Source organism: Eumetopias jubatus, unplaced genomic scaffold (assembly GCF_037043125.1).
Source record: "Eumetopias jubatus isolate StellerSeaLion01/CBP00866 unplaced genomic scaffold, mEumJub1_p1.0 scaffold_17, whole genome shotgun sequence".
NCBI lineage: Eukaryota > Metazoa > Chordata > Mammalia > Carnivora > Otariidae > Eumetopias > Eumetopias jubatus.
The window spans coordinates 14,928,308-14,947,122 of NW_028274823.1; the positions used below are offsets into that span (position 1 = coordinate 14,928,308).

An 18,815-nucleotide genomic window follows, 5' to 3' on the forward strand; every position below is an offset into this window, starting at 1 on the left:
GAAAACAGGACACGTATTTTTAAAAGACCAGGTGGAATGGTTTACATGTGCTTGACCGATGCTTGACATATTTGTCCCTCTCACACACAGGATGGGAATTAGTCAATGGACAAAGTGACCCCCATGTCCACTCGCCTCCTTGTCTGGCTGAAGGAGAAAGCACCAGAGGTGCTTTCCTAGAATGTCCAGCTGCCTTTGTTTTTTGCATTGCATGGCTTCCCCCCCCCCACGCCCACAAATTCTTAACTACATCATTCAGTCTATGGAAGTGAGTTTGGATTTCGAAATGAAGATTGTTATAAATACCGTCTATTTTCAACTGGAGGTCAGGTTTTTCTCCCTGTGCTAAGGGGCCTCGTGGTCCTCAGGAAAAGAACAGCCCAGCAACCACATCTATGGCTTCCAGCCCATACCCATTCTTCCTGAGACCCAACCCTTCCGGTATACACCCAACACAGATCAAATGCAGTCATACCCGGGCTGTCACCCACCTTACCCATGTCTGTCTCCTCCAGATGAAGGACACTCAAGCAAATGCCTGGGCTGAGTTTGGTCTTCAAAGAGGTCTTTTTAAGAATATTTACAAAATGACTATGTGTCTAAGAGTTCTTTCTCTCTCTCTCTCTCTCTCACACACACACACACACACACTCAACGGGGAACAAAGGAGCAAGCATTTTTAGTTTCATCTAAGCTTCGAGTTCTCTATGATAACAGTGAAAATCAAGCAATTGCCTTCACGTGGATAAATTTATCATTTGATCAAATGCTGCACTTTTTTCCCACCAGTAATGACAATATTACGTGCTGCTTTATAAAGAGTATTTTCTCTCTCATTAACACGTGAATGGCCGCCCCAGGATGTCTCCTGGTCCTTAGGGGGCCCCTTCCTCCAATGCTGCCACCCTTTCAAATCTATGCTTTCTTTCTGTCTTTCTCTACAGCCTGTTATCTGAGATCAGCCCTCTTCCCCCTCAGCCTTCCCCTTCTCTGTTCCCATCAATTCACTGAACATGTACCTCAGCAGATGCTTCTCCCTTCAGCTCAGCAAACATTTCCTCTCTTAAAAGCCACTACTATTTATTTCCTGGACCTAGAAGAGCTCACAGCGCAGGCCCCAGGATCCACGAAGAAATTCACAAAAGCTTAGGACAGGTTTTTCTCTGAAGAGGAGATGAATCGGATTTCGTCCTTTGGATGCAAGGACCCATTCTGGTACCCCCTTGTGCCCCGGTCTCCCTTGACAGCAAGGAAGAGCAGACAAGCAGTGTGGGGGCAGAGGTGAGGACTTGGCTCCCCAGGTCCTCTCCCGCTGCTTCCTCACTGTGCTCAGGATTCGAGGATCACCTCCCTTGGCTGCCCATCTAGGTTAGCTGATGCTCCAGTCTCTCTCCATCCTTGGACGTCCTCATAGTACCATCCCCACCCTTTGTCAGAGCAGAAACACTGTCTCACTCGCCCTGTATCTTCAGTGACTAGAACAGCGCCTAGCCCACAGCCAGTGCAGAGAAAAACATTTGTGGAATGAATGAGTGAACCCTCCTTAAGAGTCTGAAAGGGTCATAAATCTTTAGATTTTACTTCACTACATTTTATGGTGGGAAATTACTTTCTATAATGGTAGGGCACTTGGAGATTTATAAATGTCTCAGAGTATAACCCTCATAAATAGCAAAGTCTATTTTATTCTTTTAGAGAATGTATAGGTTATTGTGCCTGGACTGGACTACAGACCTAACTAATTCACTGCCACAGAACCCACTTTCTGTGGGAAAATGTATTTCACATTCTAAACAAATAGTATTCATAAGATGGGAACAGTTTATAATCATTAAGGATAGGTTTACAATGGGATGAAAACTAACTGGCAGGAGAGGGGCCTATAAGCTGACCGGGGAAGTGACCTTGGGGGTGGGGTTAGGGCTGGGGAAGCATTTGGTGAGGAGCCTGTGAAGGGACACTGCCACCAAGTGGCGCTTTGGAGAACCACAGGCACTTCTTTCCCAAGAAGTAACTTCCCTTTCCTGGTCACCATACAGAAAGGAATGCTTAATATCTCACACGTTCAGAACTCGTGTAAGCTAATAAAAAAGCCATAAAAATCAATGCAAATTCTTGGTGTTATTGTGCAAAACCAATTAAATACAATTTTTAAAAAATCAACTTTTCTTACCGCGAGAACATCAATAAAATATGCCACCTCAGCACCGACAACGCGGAGATTGTTTACGGCGTGGATGTATTCCATCGAACCGTTAATCCAGTCTATGTTAATGCAGTTCACGTCTTCCACTTTTAGTAACACCTGGCACAAAGATTTATTATGAGTATGGAAGAAAGAAGAATTAAAGAAAGCCAAAGTGACTGAGCAATGGATTCTATAATAAGAAGTAACACTACCAGGTATTGAACCCACTACGGGCTAGGTCCTGTCCTAACCCTTTTACATATATTATCTTATTTAATCCCCTTTACAGATAAGGAATCCAAAGCATAGACAGGTTAATTAAACTTCCCCACGATCATGGTACGTAGAACCATGGTATGAATTCAGGCAGCCTGACTATACTATACTATACTATATGGCCTTATAAATAATTAATTGCCCACTATGTTAGCAGTCTATTAATCTTGAGTATCAGAGAGGAAAATTAATTTCTTGGAGTGGACCTGGAAAATTTTTTCCTTTAAGCGAGAAATTTATCCTATCGTTCAATCTTTTGTCAAAAGTGAGAATTTATCAAAGAATAATTACAAAGAAATATGCTCTCATTGTAATCTAATGCAATTCATAGTAAGTGAGTATAAATAGGAAGTGGATAATTCATTTGGGGCCTTGGGACAGGGACAATGTGAGTAACTAGATGGAGGAATTTCCATGAATATGCATTAATATATGCAAAGTACATTCTCATTAAACATACAGCTTTTACACTAGTATAAAGAAGAGTTTGTCCACATCATACATTGCACATGTCTTGCTGCCATTTTCCATCTGATTTCCATCCAGGTATGTTGATACGGGTCATCTTGTCTGTTCCAAAGTGTGAGGTTTGGATAGTTAGATAATTAACTGCACTGATTTCCTGTTTCAAGTGAAAAGAGATTAAGGTAAAATAATAATTCAAAATTATTTGACATTTAGTAGAATTATTCTAAGTCTGCTCAAAAGTCTTCCACTACATTTGATTCTTAACAACCTTCTTTAATATATTTTTACCAAAGAAATAGCTATTGCTATGCACGGCAAAGTGCCAAGAAATTATTAATGCATTATCAAATACAGTATATAAATGTAATCACAGGAAAGGAAAGGAAAGAAGAGTGTTTGGTTTTAAGGCAAGGTTTGTAAGACGATGCTGGGTCAGTTTCAGTCAGGACTTCCGTCAGCCTTACTTTTGTATAGCACTTACTTCTCGGCTACCGACGGGGATTCATGAGCCGTGTGCTGTTTGAGGCTTAGAAGCATGCTGCAAAGGGGCGCCTGGGTGGCTCAGTCGTTAAGCGTCTGCCTTTGGCTCAGGTCATGATCCCAGGGTCCTGGGATTGAGACCTGCATTGGCCTCCCTGCACAGTGGGAAGCATGCTTCTCCCTCTCCCACTCTCCCTGCTTGTGTTCCCTCTCTCACTGTGTCTCTATCAAATAAATAAACAAAATCTTTTTAAAAAAAAGTATGCTGCCAAGGTGGCAAAACAGATTGTTCACCCCACTTTATGAGGGAGGAACAAAGGTTAGGATCTCACCACATGCAGTAAAATAGCATATTAAAGATCATTTTATGCAATTACCTTGAATGTTCTTTTGTATTTCTTGTGTTTTGTTGGATTGTTTTTATAACCAACCAAACTCATCTTAGTGATACTATGCATTTAAGTGATTTCGTTATTAAGAGAAAAATGAAAAGGCACAATATAAGAAATGCTCAAAATTCTATTTTGAGAAAAAAAAATGAACACTCTAATCAGCGAGTTGCAAGTTTGACAATGGTGAATCTTATAACAAAGAGCCTTCAAACAAAGAGCCTATTACTAGCTACTTGTGTTTAACAGTAACATGCAAATTAATCATACAAATTGCTGGCTAGTTAAAGTATCTCCAAGATGGTAAGCAAACAATTATGAGAATCCTAAATTGGCTTACGCAGTAATTATAATATAGCTACACTCGTATCTGCTTATGTGCCAGGAATTGTTCTAAGCACTTTATGGTGTAGTTCATTTACTCTCCATGACACTGTGAGGTAGGGACTAACTTTACAGATTATGAAAGGGCACAATGAGAAGTCAAGGCACTTCTCCCAAGAGCACTCCGGCTAATGAGTCCCGGAGTAGGGGGCTGAAACCCACACGGTCTTTCTCTGAAGTCATGTGTTCCACCACTGAGCTCTCAAGTTGGGATCTGATCATACTGTTCTTTACCGATAGGGCACAGAGCAGATGTGGGATTTGTTGAGGCAGATAATAAAATCAAATGTATCTGGGCTTTCCTGGAAGTTCTGCTCTGCTGAATAATGGAATCCAAAGGCAAAACATTTGTCCATCTATATATTTAAAAGAATCCAGATGTTAACTCCAACTCCAGCTGGAGCCCCTTAAACACCAACTATATTTCTATTTCTATGTCAAAAAAAAAAAAGGCACAAACCTATTTGGGAAAGGGGATTTGGTAGAAAAAGTTTGTTTAATCTTTCCCCATCATGAGAAGAGCTAGATGCTGGATGTGGGGCCTTGTGAAAGCTTCAAAGTGTCAATCTGACAAGAACTGTGGGATCCGAGCATCCTCCATTGTCACGAAAGCCTTGAAGAATTTAATAAAGTAAGAAAGGTAGAAAAACATTTTTGTTCACTTCATATTCAATCTGGCACACCCCTGTGACATGGCATACTAACCTAGAAAACAGGAAACTCGAAACAACATCATGGAATCAACTCAAAGAAGACACCTCAGCTTCTGCTGCCACAAGGACAGAGCCATAAAAGGGTGTCAGGACAGAAGAGATTATCCCAAGAAAGGGTTAGGTAAAGTCTCAGTGGTTATCTGGGCGCCCAGGCCTTTACTTTTAATGTTCTTATCTTTGAGGAATCATAGAACCTCACTGGTATGAGATCAACCCATTCCACAAAGCATGACTGGTCTCTTGATGATCTCATTTGTAGTAAGTCAAAAGTAGTCACCAGTTAGGTATGTTCCAGCCTTGAGAAAAGCTGCAGGCCCAGAAACTACCATAATCATGCAAAATGGGCGTCACCACTAGTCACTAACTGTATGAGCCACTCTGGGAGATAGCAGGTTGGATTCTTCATTCTAGCAGAAATGTAGCTGTGAAGACCTGTGACTCTCAGAACTGAGTCCGGTTTATTGCACCATGTTTAGCTTTAAGAATTCCTCCCTCTGAGAAAAGAGTATGTTAAACCATTGCATAGTTAACTTCTGCTTTCTCATATACAAAGTCAGATTTGCACAGTGTAGCAAATGGCTCAAGCCTGGGGCCATCAAGGTTTTTAGTATTGTACCCTGAGTCATCCTGTCTCCTCACTGTTGGTATAAAACACTTTAACTACAAACCTTCAGGCTTCCTTCCATTGCAAATTCAAGTACAGATCTGGTTTGTCACGTGGTTTTTTCCAAATGGAAGGGAGTGGAAAAGACATGAGGAATATTGCCTTTATGGTCCCTTTATTAGGAGAGTGCTTGGTGTCTGATATTCTCTTCATTGCCTTTAGGGTCCAGACTCTCCCAAAGACTGACCTTCATCATCTGTTTTAGTGCCTGTGCTCCATGAAAGTTCAACCTTAAAGTCCTAGCCAGAGAGCGAAGGTGCTCCAAAACATTTGTATTCAACAGATTCTCTTTACGATAAAAAAAAAAAAAACTGTGGCAAAATAGATATAACACAAGAATTACCACCTTAACCATTTTTAAGTATACAATTTAGTACCATTAAGTCACTGGCATTGTTGTGCAACCATCAGGACCATCCCTCTCAAGGAATTTTTTTATCATCCCAACCTGAAGTCCTATACCCTTAAATAGTAACTCTCCATTGTTGCCTCCCCCAGCCTGTGGTAACTATTATTCTACTTTTCCATCTCTATGAATTTGACTACTCTAGGTGTTTCATATAATGGGAATTTCATATAACGGACAATGCTTGTCCTTTTGTGTCTGGCTTATTTAACTTCGCAAAATGTTTTGAAGGTTCGTTCCATGTTGTGGAATCTACCACAATGTCATTTGAGTACACTTGCTTTGTAAATTTCTCTGTACCCCAAATAAGGGCTTTTCTTCTTTGTTTTTGATAGAACTGTCATCTACAGAGCAAATGGTGTAATTCAGTGAAGAGCCATGTGCGCATATGTAGGTGTGTGTCTGGTAAGTAGACAGCTACAAATCAAATTCTGTTTGTAGGGGGTGGGGGCACAGCAGAGGCTGTCTTGGCTGGGTCTGATGGAAAGTGAGGCTCAGGGTTATGGAGTTGCAGGTAGAGACTGGAAATGATCTTTCTCTGGTCTTTGCTCCACTTAAGTCTAGTATCATGCTTTTTTTCTCTGCCCCTGAGATCACATCACTCTTTGGATTTCAACTCTCACCTCTGGGTAAAAGACTTTGGAATCTCTTCTTCCAGCTCTAGACTGCCCACTGAGCTACAAGAGGCAAATATCTAATAGACTGCCCGAACCTCACTGGTCCAAAATGTAACTCATTCTCCAGCATCCCCAATCAAGTTCTCTTGGCAAGAGGGTCATTATTCTTCCTGTGACTCATGTATAGGATCTCAGGACAGTTTATGATGTTTATCATGTCAATTTTCTATTATCATACTCATGCTCATGCTCTGGCTCAGGCTAGTTCCCCGAATCTGATCCAAACTGCATTATGGTTTTCTAGCACTCTCAAATAGAACTTTCTGTGATGGTGGAAATATCCTGCATTTGCACTGTCCAAAATGGTAGCCACTGGCCCGCATGGGGCTACTGAGCACTTGATATGTGGTTGGTGCAGCTGAAAAACTGAATCTTTAATTTTATTTAGTTTTAATACCCACATAGTTCATGGTTACCATGTTGGGTGGCTTGGTACTAAAGAGTCTGGCAATCACCTGCAGGCTCTCCCAGCTCCAGTCAAGAAAGTGCACTGTAGCCAGGGTAGATATCTTAAAGCCTCTTTAAAAACTCCCAGTGGGGCCTCCTGGCTCACAGGATGAAGTCCAAAGTCTCCAGGAAGGAGTTATAGAATTTGCCTCTAAACTACTTTTCTAACTCACTCCATATTTGAGGACTTCCTCTCTGTCCCCGGTCTAACTCAACATGTTGTATTCATCAGATGTACTCTGCAGGCTCTCTCCTTTATGCATTTGCCCACGCCAGTTCATTTGTCACTTCCCTGTGTGTCTCTGCTTACGCAAACCCTGCCCACCCTGCGGGACACACCTCAAACAGGTGTCTTCCTCAAAGCCTTTCCTGGCTCCCGTCCCACCCCCAAGGGGAAGGTAAGCCCTTCCTCACCACGCTCCCAGATTCTTTTGTTTGTATTTTATGTAACAGATTATAATTTGTGCTGCAACAGAGGTTAATTGTTTCCATATCCCATTTTCCCTACTATAATAAATTTAGGATACTGTCTTGTTTAATCAATTTAATACATAATAGGTATTGTTGCTTGTTCAGTCTTGCATGTGGAAGGCTCTCAATTAATATATTAATAGAAAGAAGTATCAAATCAAGCTCATGTGAAACAACAGATTCAGAGCAATCTTTATAATTTAAGTACTAGGACAAATAATATGACAAGAAAATCTGGCTCACAATACTAAAAAGAAATATCAGCCTTTAAATCAGTAGTTTATGCCAGAGTAAGTTACTGAAACTAGGTCTTCTCTATCTATAGCTACATGTTCTATTTTAGAATAACCTATGTGTGAAGGCAGCAAGTTAGCTTACCTGATAGACTTTGGGATTATGTCTAGTGTAGAGCAGAAAGCGAGTGTTTATCTCCTCTGGAGACCAGGGCAAACCTGCCAACTGTCTTGACAAAGTCCCAGTCCATGGTAAACCGTCTTTAAAGCACCCCACCCTTTCATAGCAAACTTCTTTTCCTGAAGCAAAAAGATGGAGTGTCAGTATTGTAGGAACCAGGCCCAAAGAGAGGCTATGTTTCCCACCATGAGGGTTCATTGAAATAGGTCTTTAAGTTAAGCAAGTCTGGCTCAAGGAGACTCTCTTTAAAAAAGTGCTCTCCTCTCTCCTTCCTCCACCACCCTCCTCATATTATTTTTGACCATGACTTTGTAGATCAAAGCGTTGAAGAGGAGAGCACAGGGGCTGGAATCAGACATTCCTGGCTTTGGACAATTCTTTTACCTTTTATGAGTCTCCACTTCCTCCTCTGCAAAGTGGAGTTAATCCCACTTACCTTACAACCTTGATAGGAAGAGTAAATGAACCATTACACTGGACAGCCCTTGTGAATGGGCCTGGACTTAAGAGGGATACTGTGTGTTCCCTGAATTCCTGCCTTTCCTTACGAGACTGCAAGTTTTTAATGAAAGGGACCTTGGAGTCCCCAGAGCCTAGCACTATGCCTGACATGCAGTAGGAGTCCATCATAGGTCTCCGGAGAGTACAGATGACAGCAAAGTTCCATTCAGTTGTAACCGAGTCTCTTCTTTCTGGAGCTCACCTCACTCATCTCTACAATGAGAAGCTTCGGGGAAACTTGAGTCTTAATGTTTCTGTCATCCACTGACTTTCCTTTATCTGTTCAATAAGGCCTTTCTTTTTCATATTAAACAATTCATTTCCTACTGTTTTATGGAGGAATAATTTAATTTATTCAATTATAATTATTATTTGTTCAATTTATTATTGAATTATGTATTCATTACTACTTATTAAATTGGTTTTCCTTTATTCATTTTGTGATTATTCATTATTAGTGGCTAGATCTGTTCAAAGACTCGAATTTGAGGGTTTTCTTTTATCACTTACCAAAATATGGTCAATCAGTCTTTGACTTTCAAGTCCACCAGATTTTACTTTAAAATTTTAGGAGATATTGCATTTTCTCCATTCCCTAGCAATGAGGTTCCACAATAAATACAAAGAAAGAGGAAAGGGAATTTTTTTTTTTAATCAGAGAAATGTTTATACATTGAAAAGAAATTGTACAGATGAGCAACATCCCCTGCTCACCCCCAAACCCAGCCCTCTCCCCAGAGGTGACAGTTACTCTGGTGGTTACCCCAATATCTATATTTTACGTGCTTATACTCCAAGTTTTGATTTATTAACTTTAGTCACACATAATCTATTAACTTGCTGCAATAATAAATGAGGATTTAACCCACCTATTTTTGGGATCAGCCAGGATCAGGGCAAGAAAAAAATCATACCAGTTATTTTAACTGTGAGAATTTAATACAACAAATTGTCATCAGTCAGGTACTGGAGAACTGAAGGCACAAAGGGGACCAGGTAGGAGCTCCCAGGTGACAACTGCAGGGAGCAGCTACTAGCAGGGGGCTGGAGGATGACACAGAAGAGGTTCATTAATTCAAATAAGGAAACTTGGAGGAAGGGCTGCTAGACCCGGGGAGGGGTGCTCTCTCCAGAGCTGGGGCTCAGTCCCTGAAGAGGGGTGCTAGCTGGCTAGTGCTGACATCTCTGAGTGGGCACCACGCGCCTGGTTCTGGGAGTTTTACAACTGCAAACCGGAGCCACCTCCTGTTACTGGATGATTGTTTATGCAGGGGTGAAAAGTCATTGCTGAAAAAACACTGACAGGAACCAGGAGCTAGCAAGAAGGAACACCTCCCTTTTTCATCCTGGAGCCTCAGTGTCCCTCTAGTGTCCCCACTGACAGTGCTTCTCTGGGAGTGGCTGGACAGGGTGAGCAGGGATTGAGCATCCGAGTGCCGGCCAGGCAAGGGCTGACCTGGAGCTGGGGGACAACAGCTCCTACAGGACAATGCTCTCCACACTGTCTCAAATCCTCCTCCTCTACAGTCAGTAACACTGTTTTTAGCTCATTTATCGGCTTCCTTTGTAAACTTAAATAGTAATCTTCTATTTTTTTTTAAGAGAAAGAGAGAGAGAACATGGGGAGGAGAGGGGCAGAGGGAGAGGGAGAGAGAGAATCTTAAGCAGTCTCCAATGCCCAGCATGGAGCCCAACACAGGGCTCGATCTCATGACCTCAGCCAAAATCAAGAGTCGGATGCTTAAGTGAGTGAGCCACCCCAGGCGCCCCAGTAATCTTTTATTTTTTGATCCATACCTCCTACTCCTCAAAACTTGACTCCCTACCTTTGCAAGACAAGGTTTAAGCCATGTTGCCTGTCTTCTTCCCTTCCATCTTCCAAGGCCTCCCAGCCACATTTTGACTTTCAGACCATCAAAGTTGATAACATTCAGACTTTGTTCTATAATCATAATTAAGTCTTTCATGTTTTGTCTGTAGGCTGGCTCCGAAAAATTGAATGTCGATAAACAGAAACATATTATTATGACTAAATAAATATTTTTCCTTTCAGAGCCAGCTAGCATGCTATAATTACATTTCCTTGTCTGCACTTCATTATTCAGTTGCCCATTCCCTTCAAAGGAGAATATTCAAATGAATTATCTTTTCATAGACATGAATTGCTCATGATCAGTGTCATTTTAGTTTCCTCCACATTTGGCTTTTCTTGGGCCGTTTTCATTTTCCTGGATTCTCTGGTTGCCTTTGTTTTCTCTTGTTGCAAGAGTAAACATGTGCCGTCTTCAATATATCCCTAGTACAGTGCAGCTCCTCAATCAATATTTCTCCTGCCTGCAATCTATTCTGTTTTTTCTGTTTAAGCACACATATATCCAGTTCTGACTTGGACCAGTGAGTTTACATTTGGGTCGTGCTTTTTTTTTAAAAGATGTATTTATTTGAGAGCGAGAGCATGGTGGGGAGGGGCAGAGGGAGAGGGAGAATCTCAAGCAGACTGTGCTGAGCATGAGCCTGACACAGTGCTTCATCTCACGACCCTGAGATCACGACCTGAGCCGAAATCAAGAGTCAGATGACTTACCCAACTAAGCCACCCAAGTGCCCCTGGATCATGCTTTTCTAATACAACCTTCTGTTTTTTCCTAGAATGTCCAGCTGCCTTTGTTTTTTTGCATTGCATGGCTTCGCCCCCATGCCCACAAATTCTTAACTACATCATTCAGTCTATGGAAGTGAGTTTGGATTTCTAAATGAAGATTGTTGTAAATATTGTCCATTTTCAATGTTTGTAACTTATCAGGGTTACTGGTCACCATGCCCTTTTTCATAAGGAAATACCCATTGAAGGAGCATAAAGTTAGAAGAAACTACATGTGACAAAGGAGACCGATCAACTCATAAGATATTAAAGCCATTTGGAAAAAAAAAAATGGAAAGATTAATAGTTCTCTAAAAATAACATGTTTTCTATAAAATCAGTAAGTTGATATTTGGCTAATAACTTATATGGCCAATATAAAACAAAGAATATAGTTTTAAAATGGTAGCCTTGAAGATACTATGCAGCCACTGAAAATGTTTACAGAGATTTGTAATGCAGTTTGTAATGAAAGTGAGAATGATACAGTGGTAGGGGGGAAAGGCAGTTAGCAGAGGTATGTGTGGTTTTATTTAAAATGCATGGGGAAAATCAAATTTAAAGGAAGTGCATCAAAATATTAACAGTAGTGAGAACACAGTTTTTATTTTCTTTACCCTTATCTATGGCCTTAAATTTTCAATGATTAATAATAACTACTTCTATAATAAAAAAAGTTACAACAGAAAAAAAAGAGTACTTCTTCTCCAAATTATGTCCGGTGCGGCTTCTTTGTCTTATTAATAATAATTAAAACAGCAAAAACCGACTGAGCCCTAAGTGTCACCTATGTGAGGAAATGGAGAATTAGAAAAAGTAATCACTCTTGCCCAATGTGTCATTGCTATTAAGTGGTAGTTGGAAAAATAAAATGAACCATCAGGCAGCTCATTCTATCACTAAATAGAATCGAGAGGTACATTAATTAATTAGCTTTTGCTAGGTTATGCTGTGGTAACCAAGAACCTCCAAATCTCCTTGGCTTACCAAAATTAAGGTTTATTTCTCATTCTTGTTATCTTTTGGCTGCAAGAGTTTTAGGTTGGCTGTGGTTCTGATTTACCGGTTCTCTTCCTCCAGCATCTAAGCTAAAGGAGACCCTTGTTCAGAACTTGTTGCTCTTGGGGCAGAGGGAAATGGGGTGATGGCTGAACCCTGCAAAGGCTCTTCACACAGGCATTCAGACTTGGACTGCTCTCTGCACATCCTGTGGCTAAAGGTGGGGGCTGTGGAGTCCTCTTCCCGGGACTGGGAGTAAGTAGTGGGGGACAATAATACAGTCAGCCATGGAAAGGTGTGTGGGTTTACATTTTTACAAGCGCCACCAGAAGGAAAACCTTTTGTCATTTAAATTTGCATTTCTTGAATTACTTACACACTTGAATATCTTGTGCATTTCTGGCCCTTTGCACACCTGTGGGTGAGATCTTTGTGTCCTAGGCACATTTTTCTAAAGTTTGCTTTTTTCTTATTTATTTGTAAAAACTCTTCGAATAGTGGAGAGATTTGCTCCTTTCCAGTCAGATATTGAGAAAAGATATTCTAGTTTGCTGTTTATGTTTTGGTTTTATAGAAGCTTCACATTTTATTCAATAAAATGATCAATCTTCTCCTTTATGGTTTTGGGGTTTCATCTTATTTAGAAAAGCCTTTCTTACTTCAAGATAATGAACAATTTCACTCTGTTTTCTTTTATACTTTTCTTGTTTCACTCTTTTACTTTAAATGTTCATCGATCTGAGATTTATTTTGGTGTAAAAAGTAAGACTTTCATCTAGAATTTCAATTCTCTTGGCCTGAATTTATACAAAGTATAATCATTTTAATTTTTTCCACACCTGTGGTTATTTCCCTTTGTTTATTTAAATCTGTCAGCATGGTTTTCTATTCCTTGAGTTTTATTAAGCAACCACCACACATATTTACCAATTATATTGCCTTTCTCCTGTTATTCTAATGCGTTAACCTCTATGTTTATTTTTATTAATGAAATTCTTCCTTCAATGTTACTTGTTCTTTTTCTAATTTCTTCAATTCTTGAGTCATTGTATTTTGATATATTCTGCAATTTAAGTGTTTTATTTCCTCTTTGACCTAAAAGTTCTTTAAAAGAGCATTTGAAATATAGCACATTAGATGAAGCTAGGTTTAATTGGCTAAGAAATCATACAAAGTTGGCATATCAGTTCATATTTTCTTAATTTCCACTTTCTAAATGAGTCATTTCTCTATCTTACTATGAGCAGCCTTTTCCAATGACAAAAAAAGTCTTGAAAATAGATTCATTAATTTATTCAAGAAATATTTATTTGAGTGCCTATTAGGTGCCAGATATTGTTCTCAGCACTGGGGATTCAGCAGTGGGAGAAATAATCCTAGCCCTCATGGAGTAGAGTCTAGTGGGGCTGTGGGGACAATGAATTAGAACAAGTAAATAAAATGAAGGTGCATGTGTGTTTAGGCGAGGAGCGGTTTACTATTCAAATAGGGTGGCCAAGGAAGATCTCCCCAAAGGAGGTGGCATTTTTTTTTTTTTTCTTAAGTAGGCTCCATGCCCAGTGTCGAGCTCAACATGGGGCTTGAACTCATCACCCTGGGCTCAAGACCTGAGCTGAGATCAAGAGTCAGACGCTTAACAACTCAGCCATCCAGGTGCCCCTAAAATAGGAGGCATTTGAATCCATAGCTAAAGGGGGTAAGGAGCAAACCGTGGGGAATTCTAGGCAAAGAGAAGGGAACGTACCAGCCTCTGAGGGAAGGAGCATGCTTAGCGTGAGAGAGGAATTATGAGGAGACCACCCTGACCAGAGTTGAGGGAACAGTGGGGAGAGACAGGTCTCTCAACACCCGATTTTGCAGCTTCAAAAATCTAAACCTCTTTGGGGAAAAGAAGTGGGGTGTTGACTTTTTCATTCATTTGTTTTTCAATTTGCAACAGACTCATGTGGCAGCAAAAACTGATCTAAAGCTATAAATATATATCTTGTTATCCTACTTAATAGGAGTATTCTTAGATTTTACTACAGAAATATCCATATGGTTGTTTATAGGGTGCTGCCCCGGAATTCCTCTCGGGGTTTGTATTTTACAGTGTACTTACCATAGTCCCTTTCTAAAATAAAATAAATAAAATAAAATTGGAATTCCAGAATACATTGGCCCCAGGGGGTTGAAAAAGGGATGGTAGACAAGTAGCAGGGGGTAGTGTTTAGAGAGGTTACAGAGGACTAAAGCATGCAGTGCTTGGAAGATCATTGGAAGGACTTTGGCATTTCCTCTGAGGTGAGGGGGAGAGCCATGGGAGGGCCTTGAGCAGAAAAGTGATGGCAGACTGGCTTAGCTTGGCTTTTGTTTTGAGAACAGATTGAAGCAGGAGAAGGGGAGAGGCAGAGAGACCAGCTGGGAGGCTACTGTAGTCAACTAGACAAGAGACAATGGTGTCCAAAAGGTTAAGGTGGTCGCAGGGTGGGGGCTGGGAAATGGTCAGGTTCTGGATAAATTGTGAAGGAGGATCCAAAAGAATTTACTAATTAATTGGCAGGGAGGTGTCATAGAAAAGTTGAGGATGATGTTGAGGTTTTTGGATGAAGTTCCTGGAAGACTGGAGTTGCCACTGATTAGGATGGAGAAACTCTAGAAGGGACAGATTTGGGAGTAGAATCAAGAGCTCAGCTCTGGATATGTAGCTTTTATCTGAATCAGACACATCGTGGAGATGCCACAGAAACAGCTGGATGTGAAACTGGACTTCCAGGGACAAGTTCAGCTGGAGACAGGAACTTGGAAGTCTTAAACACAAAGTTGGTATTTGATGTCATGAATATGGGTAAGACCACCAAGGGAGTGATGACGGGTAAAGAAGGGGGATGATCTAAGGATGGAGTCCTAGGACACTCCATCATTAAAACGTCAGGAAGATGAGAGGATGAGCAAACAAGACTGCCGAGAAGTCACTGAAGAAGAAGGAAGAAATCCAGAAGAGCGTGGCATCCTAGAAGCCAACTTAAAAAAACCTGCTGCCAGGGGAGGGGGCAATCGAGAGTACCAAACACTGCTAAGTCTAGATGGATGAGGGCAGAGAATTAACCACGGTTTTGTCACCATGGGAGTGACTGGTGACCGTGACAAGTGTAGTTTCTGGGGTGAAAGCCTGATTGGAGTGAGTTCAAGAAAGAAGGGGAGGAGAAATAAGAAGCCCGATGTACAAAACTCAGAATTGGGAGTTTTAGAGATGGGTGAAATAACACATTTGTGTGCTGCTGGGGACGTGCCAGGAGAGAGGAAGAAAATTGGTGAGGCCGGAGAAACAGAAGAGAGTACTGTGGAGGGGAGTCCTTGCACAGGTAAGAGGAGATAGAGAATAATACATATTCTCCCCGCTACGGGGGGAAGGGCTGCCCTTTGTTGGGACAAGAACAGCTTATCCCTTGTGAGAGAGAGGGAAGGCAGAACGTATGGGCAGGTGCATGCAGGTAGCGGGACAGAGGTGGTACTGGGAACTCCGGGAAGGCCTCTTCTCTTTGTTTCCCATTTTCTTACTGAAATAGGAATCCAGGCCATCAGCCGAGTGGGGCTGAGCAGGGAGGTGTTCGAGGTTTCAGTGGAGGGGAGGAGAATGAAACAACCCAGGAGCCGTGGCAAATGAATGGACAAGGGAAGAGGAGTAAGATGGCTTGGCAGCTTTAGAGTCGGCTTCAGCTTGGTAACCATGAATTCACAGCAAGACAATCATCATGCTATGTGTTTTTTTCCAGGCACATTCAGCTGCCCATTCAGCTGCGCAAAGGAGATGAAGAGTTGGATTTAACCAGGGTTGTGGTCAAGCCAAGTGAAGCAAGAGCAGCAGAGAGAAGGCCAATGTGTACGCTAAGGAGGGATTATGATGGACCATGGGATTTAAGCTAAGTAAGGAGGGAACTGAGGAGACAGTTAGCTGCCAAAGAAATTTTTAAAAAGTAGGGAGTAATATGAAATTTAGATTATTTATATATATACATATATATGTGTGTGTATATACATATATGTATTTCTATGGCACACATAAGTTCATTACAGAGCTGACATAATTAAAGATTTGAGTCTCCATCACCTCTGTGTTATTACCTATATTGGCATCTATTAAATTTGTAACAAGGTCCGTTTGGGTTCAGTTCTCTGGTAGCTGCCATTTTACAATTTATGTTTAATTCGATAAGCCTTCAAACAGAAATCACTCCCTACCGAAAAACACACATTTCTGATGGGCGTAGTTCCGGAAGCCTTGTTAGTCACAGCTGTGTCTCCAGAGCTTACCCCAGTGCCCGGCACAGAGTAGGTGATTGTATTTGTGATGAAGTAAAACAGATTAGCATCCTCGTTCAGAGAGCATTTTGAGGGGTGGGCTGTGAGTAGAGATGGCAAAGAGGCACTGAACTCTGGAAGGAGGAGAGACCACCTGAGAAAAGAAGGCGTCAGATAAAGGAAAAGAGACCAGGGTGGACTTCTCTCACTCAATTCTGCTTTGGGAGCTCATCAGTCTAACCTCTTCCAACATTCAGATCAGGCCTGTTTCGTGCCCGTTCCTGGAATATACTGCAACAAACAATAGCTCCATCCACTCTTATCCCATACTAAAAAGCTGGAGGGCAGGGACTAAAAACACTGAAATTCTTTGATTCTATTTTGGTTAAAACATATCAGCTAACTTTTGTTGTACTTTAGGAGGTAAAAACAAACAAACAAAAAACCAAAACCAAAAAAAAAGGTTAAAAACAGAGAAAACCAACTACTACATAGGAGATGCATAAGGATGTAAAGAGCACAAGTCAGTGAGTGTTGAGTTAGTGTGTAAGAAATGTTCACAGACCAAAATCCTTTCCCAAAATCAAGATCCAAATAGAAAAAATCAACTTGGAAGTTCCAATCAGCATTAATCATTCATTCATTCATTCATTCATTCATTATCTACAGTGTATCAGGTATTGAAATAAAAAATATGAATGTATTTTTTCATTTACTGCTACATACCTATCTTAGAAGTGAAGAAATTAAGACTTTAACAGATAAGTTACTTGACCAAGTTCATAAGGCTAATAAATACAGAGCTGGGAACCCGGTACAAGACCATCCAGCAGCTATTATATTATTGGAAATAGATGTTTATATACTCATCAGATTTAGTATTACTAAGTTGATGCATTTCCCTTAGATACTTTTATGACAAGTAAATCAAAATATAAACAGAGCCAGTATTTCAAAGGCCATGTCAATCACATTTTGGACATAACTATCCCCCCTATTTTTAAGGAACTAATAAATTATGAGTCTTACCTGTTGATATGTCGAAGAATAAGAGTGCAGCAATCCAAAATGCAAGCATCTAAGTTGATTTTAAAAATCACATCAATTCTTCTTGAAGGTTTTTACTGATAAAGTCACCTTACTATAAAATATTAAGTAATTTTCTTCAAAGTGATACCATTCAACATCTAAATTCTAGGTCCAGAAGAGCATGGAGTTCACACGACTTTTAATCCCTATGCCCTGCAAAGTAATGTGCCATAGCCTACACTCCTAGCTCCACGTTAAGAGATTTAATTAGCAGGGTGTGCCTTCCACTAGGTGATTGGTAATTAAAACTTCTGAGGTTTTGCTGTTTCATCATTAGCAATATTTTGATTAGGCACAAACCGAGTCACTCTGGAAAGTTATTTTAAGGCTTTGGAATGGTAGATAATAAACATTTAAAAGGCACAATTTTTCCAAATCAGGATTATGCATTTTGAGTATTCTTTCCCTAACACATTTCTGAGAGCAAACATTTGCTTACTACAAACAGACCCTCCTAAAATATTATGAATTGAAAATGAACGTGGCTAATAATGGCTAACCTGCTCATTATAGTGGGGCAATATAATGTAGTACTGTCATCTAGAGTCCAATCACCTGGGTCCAAATTCTGGCTCTGCCACTTATTAGCAGTGACCTTGGGCTAGTAAGCCGCAGCTGCACCTTTCCTCACTTGTAAAATGGGGATAATCATGGTTCCTACCTCATAGGGTCACTTAGGTGATTGAATTACTTATTATATGAATAGCACCTAGGAGACAGTACTATATTGAGTTAATTTTATTGGTTATTTTTCCACTATGTTAATGGTTATAAGAACAAATTTACGCCCACATATAGCCAGATACACCCTTACGTCATGATACATAGGCTTCATAATGACATTTAATGTAATGCAAACCTGCTTTGTTGGCTTCTACATTCACTTAAAGTGATTGAGTTCACAGATATCCTCAGTCAGTTTCTCCATTTTTAAATGTTCATAGAAAATGGCTGAAAGTATTTCTTGGTTTTTCTTAATTTTTTCCTCTCACCATAACAACATTAAGATTTTCACGTACTTATGAAGCATTCAGCCCTTTCATCCAATCTTGTTACATTATGAAATGATCAGACAAAGGAGAAATTATGACCAAGAGCAGTTGCAAGTCTTGGGGGCTTTCTCTGGTCGAACTATTTCCTGGAAGTGGCAGCGGCCAGCACCCTGGCAGGCAGGCAAGCAGACACGCAGGAGCTCGAGAATGGGCTCTTCAGCAGCACGGAACTGCGTGCCTGGCACACTGAGTGGCCAGCAGCTACTCCGTGGAAAAGGCACGTTCTAGAAGCTTCGCCAGTTGCCACTGGTCATTTTTCCAAGAATCCATGTTTT

The 18,815-nt window shown here is 40.7% G+C and overlaps 1 protein-coding gene across 1 annotated transcript in view; it reads right to left on the reverse strand.

Moving 5' to 3' along the window:
- The window catches only part of PNLIPRP3 (pancreatic lipase related protein 3), a 33,515-nt gene extending 16,038 nt beyond the window's left edge, over positions 1-17,477 (reverse strand). The window contains exons 1-4 of the mRNA XM_028121717.1: positions 17,429-17,477; positions 7,942-8,096; positions 2,967-3,086; positions 2,174-2,305 (exon numbers count right to left, since the gene is read on the reverse strand). Of these exons, the coding sequence (XP_027977518.1) occupies positions 2,174-2,305; positions 2,967-3,086; positions 7,942-8,096; positions 17,429-17,477 (456 nt within the window). The remainder of the gene's footprint in view (positions 1-2,173; positions 2,306-2,966; positions 3,087-7,941; positions 8,097-17,428) is intronic.
- Between the last annotated feature and the right edge of the window lie 1,338 nt (positions 17,478-18,815).